The sequence below is a fragment of the Gymnodraco acuticeps genome, unplaced genomic scaffold, assembly GCF_902827175.1.
Source record: "Gymnodraco acuticeps unplaced genomic scaffold, fGymAcu1.1, whole genome shotgun sequence".
NCBI classification, from domain to species: domain Eukaryota; kingdom Metazoa; phylum Chordata; class Actinopteri; order Perciformes; family Bathydraconidae; genus Gymnodraco; species Gymnodraco acuticeps.
Genome location: NW_022992129.1, coordinates 30,466 through 39,682, shown reverse-complemented (window position 1 = coordinate 39,682; position 9,217 = coordinate 30,466). Strand labels below are relative to the sequence as shown.

At 43.6% G+C, this 9,217-nt stretch overlaps 1 protein-coding gene across 2 annotated transcripts; it reads left to right on the top strand.

Annotated features, from left to right (window-relative positions):
* Positions 1-268: 268 nt before the first annotated feature.
* Positions 269-9,156, top strand: serpine3 (serpin peptidase inhibitor, clade E (nexin, plasminogen activator inhibitor type 1), member 3). 2 transcript variants are annotated; one of them, XM_034203657.1, is made up of 9 exons: positions 269-502; positions 1,381-1,709; positions 3,077-3,298; positions 4,556-4,792; positions 5,851-6,049; positions 6,633-6,733; positions 6,885-6,971; positions 7,102-7,185; positions 8,979-9,156. In XM_034203657.1, exons 2-9 carry the CDS (start codon positions 1,445-1,447, stop codon positions 9,029-9,031), a joined length of 1,248 nt encoding a protein of 415 aa, XP_034059548.1. In that variant the 5' UTR covers positions 269-502; positions 1,381-1,444; the 3' UTR covers positions 9,032-9,156. The 2 variants fall into 2 exon arrangements, with proteins under 2 accessions (XP_034059548.1, XP_034059547.1); XM_034203656.1 differs by having other exon boundaries at positions 5,830-6,049.
* The last annotated feature ends 61 nt before the right edge of the window (positions 9,157-9,217 follow it).

Here is a 9,217-nt window from a genome sequence, read left to right as displayed (position 1 = left end):
TATAAAAATTTGAGGTTTTCCAAACACAGATATCTTGATGAACTCCACTTTAACTCCACACACCTGACTTTATTCTTGGCGGGAATTTGCTCCTATCTGGAATGAACAGTTTCCACGCTATAATTAAAATATCAGAAACTTCCACTCATGCGTGCTGTGCTGTCCTGAGTGGGAGTTGTGTCCTTCCTCCCTCTGCTCGGTTGGGATTTGCTGCTCAGTGACCTGCCTCCCTCCGCCTGGCTCCTTATAGCCCCGGGGAGCAGGAACCAGGACGAGTGGTACGGACATCGCCGACGGAGACCGCAAACACGGTTCCCCTTTAAACACGGTCTTATGACTACAGCCTCACAGAGAGGGGACCAGCAGAGAGACGGAGAGCCGGGGACCACTGAGGACCGTTTCACTGACCGGGGACAGGGACTGACAGCGGGGAAACACAGGACACACCTGCTGAGGCTGCATAAGAACAGCTGGAGTTACCTGGATATTACTCTGTGCGCAGGTAGGAACCGCACCTGTCTGTGTTTTGACTTAGCTGAGACCCCAACGGGAAATCATCACGGTTCTATTTCTCCTAAGGAGGAACAATGATCTCTCAATTGTGCATTAAATTAACCTAAGGTGGACCTAACGTAATGGGAGACTACCCCTTCTATCCATAAGAGCATGCCACAGTGTTTTTTGATCTTTTATTGGCTATTTTGAGCCTATTTTTGGTAATGTTTAGTTTCTCTGTAGTCACGTTTGAGTCCTTTAGGGTTTAGGGTAGTCTATTTTTATGCTGTTTTGTGCCATTGTGTGGTCATTTTGAGGCTTTTATTCTGTATATTTTTGTGCTCAATTGCATGCTTTTACTGTTGTTTTTTGGTTCTCTGCAAATTGTAGGGTCCTTTTTGGTAATATTTTGCATCTTTATGGTCATTTTGAGTCTTGTTTGGTAATGTTATGTCTCTTTGTGGTCATTTTGCATTATGTTTGGTAGTTTTGAGTCGCTAGTCGACCTGACTAGTTCTGGGGATATATTGCAGTTGATGGCAACTTGGAAATGTGGGCTCACTGTAGGCCCTTTAATCTATCAATGATTAGTATAGGCTACTGATTACTATATTTTCCATTACTTATGCAGCTCAGTAAGAAGTATTTAGATCATTTACTTAAGTAAGAGTAACAAGATACGTATAAAACAAGGTTAAAAAGGACATCAGAAGTTAATAAAGGTTAACCTCAGTCAAAGTTTCTCATAATAGTGATGCAATACATTAAACAAGCATTCATTTGTAAAGTGATACCACAATATCATCACACTACTGAGAGTTGGTATTTGCCTGCTGCTTGACCTCCCTGACCTCAGTACTTATTGCCCTTCTTTTTGTCCTGCAGGCTTACGTTTTTCGGCCCCTTGTTGCAGCCCCCCCCCCTCCTTCCCTCCTGCAGCTCTGAGGACATGTGTCGCCCGCTGCTGGCTTCCCTCGTCATTTGCTTCTGGTTGGTGGAGAGGAGCCGGTGCAGCAGCAGCCTTCAGGACGGCATGGGAGAGCTGCACAACCGCTTCTCCGTCAGCCTCTACCAGACGCTCACCGAGACGGAGAACATCTCCAACCTCATCGTGTCTCCAGTGAGCGTGTCCCTGTCTCTGGGGCTGCTGCAGCTCGGGGCCCGGGGGAACACCCTGGCTCAGCTGGAGGGGGCCCTCGGATACAGTGTGAAGGGTACGGAGTGTTAGAAAAATATCACTCGGCTAGATTTTCAATCTCAGGATCCATGTATTTCTGATCCTCTCCAGAATGGAAGTAGTCATCACATACAGAGCATCAACTAGTTCCTGAGCAGTGTCCTTCACATGCTGATATCCAAGAGAGGGAGTTACACAGTCACAAGATGGAGGAATAGAAAGCAGTATTCAATGTTTAGTTCAGATTAGCTCCACGTCAGAAATGAGCATGCTTGATGTCTCTCTCCATAGAGGCTGAATCATCATGTTAATCACATAGCTATCATATGCCTCAAACAGTCCTGATGCTCTTCTAGGTAATCACACATCCTGTCATGAACACAGCTGCAGTTGGGATACCTTTGTTATCATGCTACTCTCATGTTGGAAGAGGACATTCAGTATTTTCCCAACACGGAGCATCACAGATTTTGCATATGCAGATGAAGGTGGAGTTAGTGGGAGCAGTGAGGTTGTTAGTGGACCTCAGTGCTGTTGGTACCAGGAGGTGTGGAGCGGTGCTGCTGCTGCTGCTGCCTCAGAGCACAGTGGTGTCTGGAGCCATAATACCTGCCTCCACACCAACTCTAATCTCATTAAACTAGTCCTGCAGCTCGGCCCGCGGGCGAGAGGTCAGCGCGTTTCATTACTAACAGAATGAGAGTTGGAGCTGCTGTTTGTTTTACCTTCATGATGTGATATCAGATATCCAGGGATGATGATGATGATGGGCATCATAATTAGTTTTTGCATAATCCTGCAGTGAAATGCTGCGAATTCAGTTGCAGAAAATCAGTTTTGGAGTTATTTTCTGAAGTGGTGTGAATTATATTTCTTTAAATTATCAATTGATCAAAGCAGATGATTGCTATATACAACCACTTCTTAAGAGTTTGCAGTACTTGAGTGGTTTGCAGCTCTGTTGCACAAGAGCCATTCTTGTACAGAAAGCTTTTAATATAGAGAAGTGGCCCTGTAGAAAGAAACGCCTCCTTTGGACTGCTTTGTTTACTTCCGTAACATAGTGACATCACTAGGTAACACTCTCACTTCTATTTGCTGGAGCTCCAACACATTGTACGATAGGCTAATTGGCGGGACATCTCTAAGCAGGTTGACCAAACCCAACTGAGCCGGCCAGCTAACCAATCAGAGCAGACTGGGCTCTGGTTTCAGACAGAGGGTGAAAAGAGGTGCTGCAGCACAGGCAGTGTGAGGGAAACAAAGAGCTTTTTGAACATTAAAGCATGGAGACATGTCCCAATAGAGGAACAAAATACAAATATGAACCTGACCCCTTCTCATGAATGTCCTACAGCTTGTAGTGAAACCCCACGTCTGACCTGTTCTCTTCTCTTCCTGCAGATGCCACTGTTCAAAACTTCCTGTTGCATTCGCACAGCGACATGAGGAACAACAGCCAGGGGATCTGGCTGCAGCAGACCTGCACGCTGTTCGTACAGAGCGGCGTCCAGCTCCTCTCTGAGTTCACTAAACATGCAGCTGTGTGGGCTAACACCAGCGTGGTGAGGGCCAACTTCAGCCAGCCCAACCCCAGGCAGCAGGAGAGAGCGGGGAACAACCACGGTAAGAAAACTAGCTTCATAAAAACAGTTTGTGTGTGTGTGTGTGTGTGTGTGTGTGTGTGTGTGTGTGTGTGTGTGTGTGTGTGTGTGTGTGTGTGTGTGTGTGTGTGTGTGTGTGTGTGTGTGTGTGTGTGTGTGTGAGAGAGAGAGAGAGAGAGAGAGAGAGAGAGAGAGAGTGCACTGGTACCGGAGATCGTTGTTGTTAGCTTCTGGTGCTATCGAGCTACGCTAACGGATATAAGGAGTTGTTTCAACAACAAGGTGGAGGAGAGTCCTCTCCTGTCAGACTGAGAGACTAAAGGACTCTCTCAGTGTTATCTCAGTGGGTCTCAAACGTTTGGGTCACCATTAATGTAAACAATTATTTCCGAGGCACACATTTATATGATCATTATAGTTATAAAAAAATAAGAGAATAAATGAAAAACAGCTATGAAATACTATATGACAGTAAAACAAGAATACAGTTTAAAAGGGGAGTGATTTGTAAAATATCCATAAAGAAAAAGTAAATCTGTTTACAGTTCTGTTTCAAATGGGTGTTGAGAGATGTATCCATAGATCTCTTCATGTTGCTCTCAAAGTGCACCAGATTGATGCTTTTAACTTCAATATTTAAAAATAAATCTTCCCGGGGGAGCATGCCCCCGGACCCCCCTATGTGAGGTCCACACACCACCTATAAAAATAGCACCCCTGCTGTGCTTACACCTATATGCCGTGAGCTGATTATCGAGCCTTCATTGTAACAGTCGCGGGTACACTGTGTATTTGCGTGGGGAGTGTTGCAGTAGAACATTCCACTGTAGCGACCGGTACATTAATGGGAAACCCTAAATGTTTGAGCACCCTCTATGAAACGTCAAGCTACCCCACAGCACCCGGAAAATAAATCTCTGGCGCCGCCACTGAGCCTGACTATTTGTGTTGGGGGGGCCCGACTTTTTTTTTTCTCCAAAGGGGGGCCTGACAGAAAAAGTTTGAGAACCACTGCCATAAACAAAGCTTTTGTTCAGCTTCTTCTTTTAACATTTTATGACACTATGAGAAACATGTGGGGAAGGGGACAGAAACAAAATATGCTGTTTTTTTTATACTGCCAATAAGATTGTAATCCCTGATTTTCAGAAATGTAATGTCAATGTAATAAGTTACTCCCAAAGCCTTATCCAACAACCAGGGGACTTCTAGCTTCTTAGAGATGCGTTGAAAGCTACAAACCTTCACATTAAGGTTGTTCTTCCGTTGCTCCCTCCAGACGAGCCCCTCCAGTCGGGCAGCAGCAGCGGGGAGCTGTCGGGGTCCGGCGAGGCCCAGGCGGAGGCTCTGTGGTGGGGCCACCGGCTGCAGATGGCCCTCGTGAACACCGTGGCGTTCAGGGGCGTCTGGCAGAAACAGTTTCTGTTCACCAACACTCAGAACCTGCCCTTCACCCTCCCTGACGGCAGCGTCATCAAAGTGCCCATGATGTACCAGGCCACAGAGGTCAGCTTCGGTAAGAATCAATCCATTAAAAGAGGAGGACATATTTCCTTTTTCTCTGTCATTTAACATCAACACAACTGTTGTCTTAAAGGTCACCTATTGTGCAAAATCCACTTCTTCATGTCTCTTCTACATCAACATGTGTCCCCTCTTCTTCATGTCTCTTCTACATCAACATGTGTCCCCTCTTCTTCAGGTCTCTTCTACATCAACATGTGTCCTCTTCTTCATGTCTCTTCTACATCAACATGTGTCCCCTCTTCTCCATTTCTCTTCTACATCAACATGTGTCCCCTCTTCTTCATGTCTCTTCTACATCAACATGTGTCCCCTCTTCTTCATGTCTCTTCTACATCAACATGTGTCCCCTCTTCTTCATGTCTCTTCTACATCAACATGTGTCCCCTCTTCTTCATGTCTCTTCTACATCAACATGTGTCCCCTCTTCTTCATGTCTCTTCTACATCAACATGTGTCCCCTCTGTGAAAAGAGACTCTGAAAGTTTCAGGAACAAAGATTCTCTCTCTTTTTGTCCTGATCCATTTCTATAAAAACCTGTCTGAAAATGAGCTGACCAGATTTTGGCCACTTTATGATGTCATCAAGATGTTTTGTCTTGTGTAACCATTAGCCAATCAGCAACCAAGGTAACTCCCCCCCACCTTATCACCTGAATCTCCTCCTAGAGCACCATTGTGTTCTTTGTAACCAAATCTCTCTCAGAGGGGCGTGGGGAGGGGCTCCTTATTTTCATCTAAAGTAACAGACAGAGAATCAGCACTTTTGAAACAGGGCTGAAACAGAGGGGATTATGGGTAATGCTGCAATGATCTGTTTGGTGTTTGGAGCCAGACACTTCACAGACATGTTTTGTATATATCTGAGACCTATAAGATATTGATGTAAAACAGTATAATAGGGGACCGTTAAAGTAAATTCCCAGTAAACAGATGTGTATTAAGATATCGTTCTCTTTTGATATCATTGTATTTGTCATATCTTTGGATTTTGGGCTATTTATTAGGTAGAGAGTGATAAACCTGAAGGTGTGTGTCCCCCTCCCTCAGGTCAGTTCAGGACGGCCTCAGATCACCGCTACACCGTGCTGGAGCTGCCGTACCTGGGCCGCTCGCTCAGCCTGCAGGTGGCGCTGCCGAGCGAGAGGAAGACCCCTCTGTCCTGCATCGAGTCGCAGCTCACCGCCCGGCAGCTTGCATCATGGGAAACTGGCCTGCGCAGAACCAAGATGGACGTCTTCCTCCCCAGGTTCGGATCATGCACCCTGATACACATGAGTTTTAGCCTCACACTCAATCTATCTTCTATCTGTCACATACTTACGTATATATAATACCTAGCTTTATATCTTGTTATTGTTCATTTGTAAATTCAACATGTATATTTTCTACTTTCTTGTTTATTTATTGTCTTTTAATTTGTATTGTACAACATCATGTCTCTTTATGCTGCTGCAACACAAACATTTCCCAAATTGGGATCAATAAAGTACTTCTCATCTTATATTATCTTATCTAGGCTACAATTCAATTAAGTATTTTACCAGCAGTGGTAAGCCAATACAAAAAGTGTAATGGCATTTATAAATATGAAGGTCATTTTATAGATTTTTTTGGTCTTGTTTATTATTTATTTTAGATTGTTCTGCATTGGGTACATTTAATGTTGCTGACGATACACACTTAGTTTTCTTGAGTAACATTTTGAATGCAGGAATTCTAAAGAGTATGTTTTGAGTGTGATATAAGTGCTTTTAATGAAGTAAAGGATGGTTATACTTCTCCCTTTTAACATTCAGATGTATTTAAATGTTTCTGTCTGGTGTTCTCAGGTTCAGGATGCAGAACAAGTTCAACCTGAGGTCGGTTCTTCCCGCCATGGGCATCAGCGACGCCTTCAACCCGACAGCAGCGGACTTCTCTGAAATATCAGGTCAGTACATCAACTCATGTACTCAAAGGAAAAGTACGGCATGAAAAAACCCTACTAGTAAATGACTCGTATTGGCAGCAACATGTAGCAAATACCTCAAAATGTACTCAGGTCACAGGAAATACTGACCGCTTGTTTTTTCTTCCTGCAGCGGAGGAAAGTCTTTATGTTTCTGATGCTTTCCATGAGGTGAGGATTGAAGTCACAGAAGACGGGACGAAGGCAGCTGCAGCTACAGGTGAGAAAATCCCTGCAAAAATAATGAGACAGAAATGTCGTCTTAACACGATTCTATTCCCCTGTAACCATACCTTTTTAACAGATTAGGTTATGGGATGGTGCGTTATTTTCATTTCTTCTCCTTGCAGCTATGGTGCTTCTCAAGAGATCCCGTGCTCCTGTCTTCAAAGCGGACCGGCCGTTCCTATTTCTGATACGACAAGTCAACACAGGTATGGATTTAATTTTGTAAATACATCAAACTGTTTCCCTCTGCAGTCCGCTTCTTAAAATAACACAGAAAGTTGTGTATGTTTAACTCGAAAGGCCTCCATGTGTAGAATTTTTATATTTCAGATCTGGCGCCCTCTAGTTGTTAAATAAAACAATACACTGCCACAGGGACTGAATGTGCAATCATTTATACGGTCCGATTTTCTTTCAAAGAAAAAACATTTTACCTACTTTTTATATGAATTATTTACTTGAAGTTACCTTAAATTCTTGAAGACATTGCTTTCCTCGCATGCCTTCACGCTAAATGAGGAATCAAAACACAGGAAAGTCTTAATGAACTGAAGTAAATGGTGGCTGGGTTTATTAAAACATTCTGTGAAATTACGCGTCTCATTCAGTATAATCCGAGTTTCATTTATCCAGTTGTGTGCTTACTGCTCCCTCTCTGTGGGAGAAGCTCCCTCTGAAGGGAACTTTGGGATTGTAGCCTTTGCAGACCATTTACAGCACATGTGTCAAACTCAAGGCCCGGGGGCCAAATCAGGCCCTTGTTGGATTTAATTTCGGCCCGCAGGATAATTTCTAATTACTATTAGATCTGGCCTGCCGGTATATTGCTCTCACACCTTCACTCCATCCTGAGGGTCTCCTCCGCTCAGAGCCTGACCCCAAACATTGATGACCTTGCACCCACGATGAGATGCCAAGTGTCTGCTTGAACTAGCATCACAGAGCAGCACACTGAGTTTACATGTTTCCTTCTGCACTTTGTTTCTTGAGACAACAGGGCATGTTTGGTTTTCTCTTTGAGGGGAATAGTTTTGTTGAAGCTGTTGTTGTCCTGTGGGAAAATGTAATCCTAAGAAATGACTCTGAAAAGCTGCAGATAGAGCCATAAGAAATGAATGCAACTGATTATTTAATGTTTAATGTTGTTTTTATAGGCAATAGTTTAAGCCAGGGCTATTCAATTAGTTTGGAATGGGGCCGGTTGATGAAAATGATCCAAAGCAAGGGGCCGGGAAAAAGATGGCTTGAAATATGAGCAATCATATTAAGAGCTTCAGATGCAGTACATACTACAACAGCATAGTGCAGTGCATAGAGTGTGTTTAATTCAATCAAACAACATAGCCCCAAGGCCTTTCTAGATCTAAATGGCAAGTTCAGAACTCAGTAGGCCGACATGTGAAGCTGATTTAACCATCAACATCATTTCATCTGAAATTATCTAATCATTCACACAGAGATGCAATAAACGACAGGAGTTGTCACTACAGTAGCTAGTAGGTGGGTTCGAAACCCGAGCCCGCAGAAGTTTTCAGGCAATGTCTTCCCCTCTGGAGTAAAGTCACTCTGGCCCAAAAACAAACTAAAACAAATAAAAAAGAAAAGTAGATTACTTTTTAACATTATACTCAAAGGGCCATTAAATATCACCCCGGGGCCGGATTTGGCCCGCGGGCCGCTAATTGAATAGCCCTGGTTTAGGCTTTGTTAGTTCCAGGTTTAATATGTGCAATAAGTTCATTTCAATACGTTCTGCAATAAACATTGAACCAGTCCGGCCCTCGACTAGTACCCATTTTTTAATGTTGGCCCACTGTGTGTTTGAGTTTGACACCCCAGATTTACATACGTACAACACATTACACAAAAGGGAAACCCCCCCAAAAGTATAGTAGGGCCTCTTTTACAATCGCAAATATTCTTCACAAAGTGTCTTTTAAGAAGACAAAGATTCTTTAAAGCGAATAAATGCAAACCTGTGTTGTGTGTTCTGTTTCAGGATCCATCTTGTTTATGGGCCGAGTGATGAACCCAGCGGACCAAACACCCTAAGAATCTCACACACACTACTGGTATTTATTTGTGGACCAACGGTTAGGTCCACGCCACGGACACTTCAGGAAGAGGGATAATATTTTTGTACATGTCTGTAAATAAAATTTTAATACATGTTTTTACTCAGAGGGTGTTTTGGTCCTTTCTTCCGTCACCAGGGTATATGCAGGAGTCCTGAAGTCA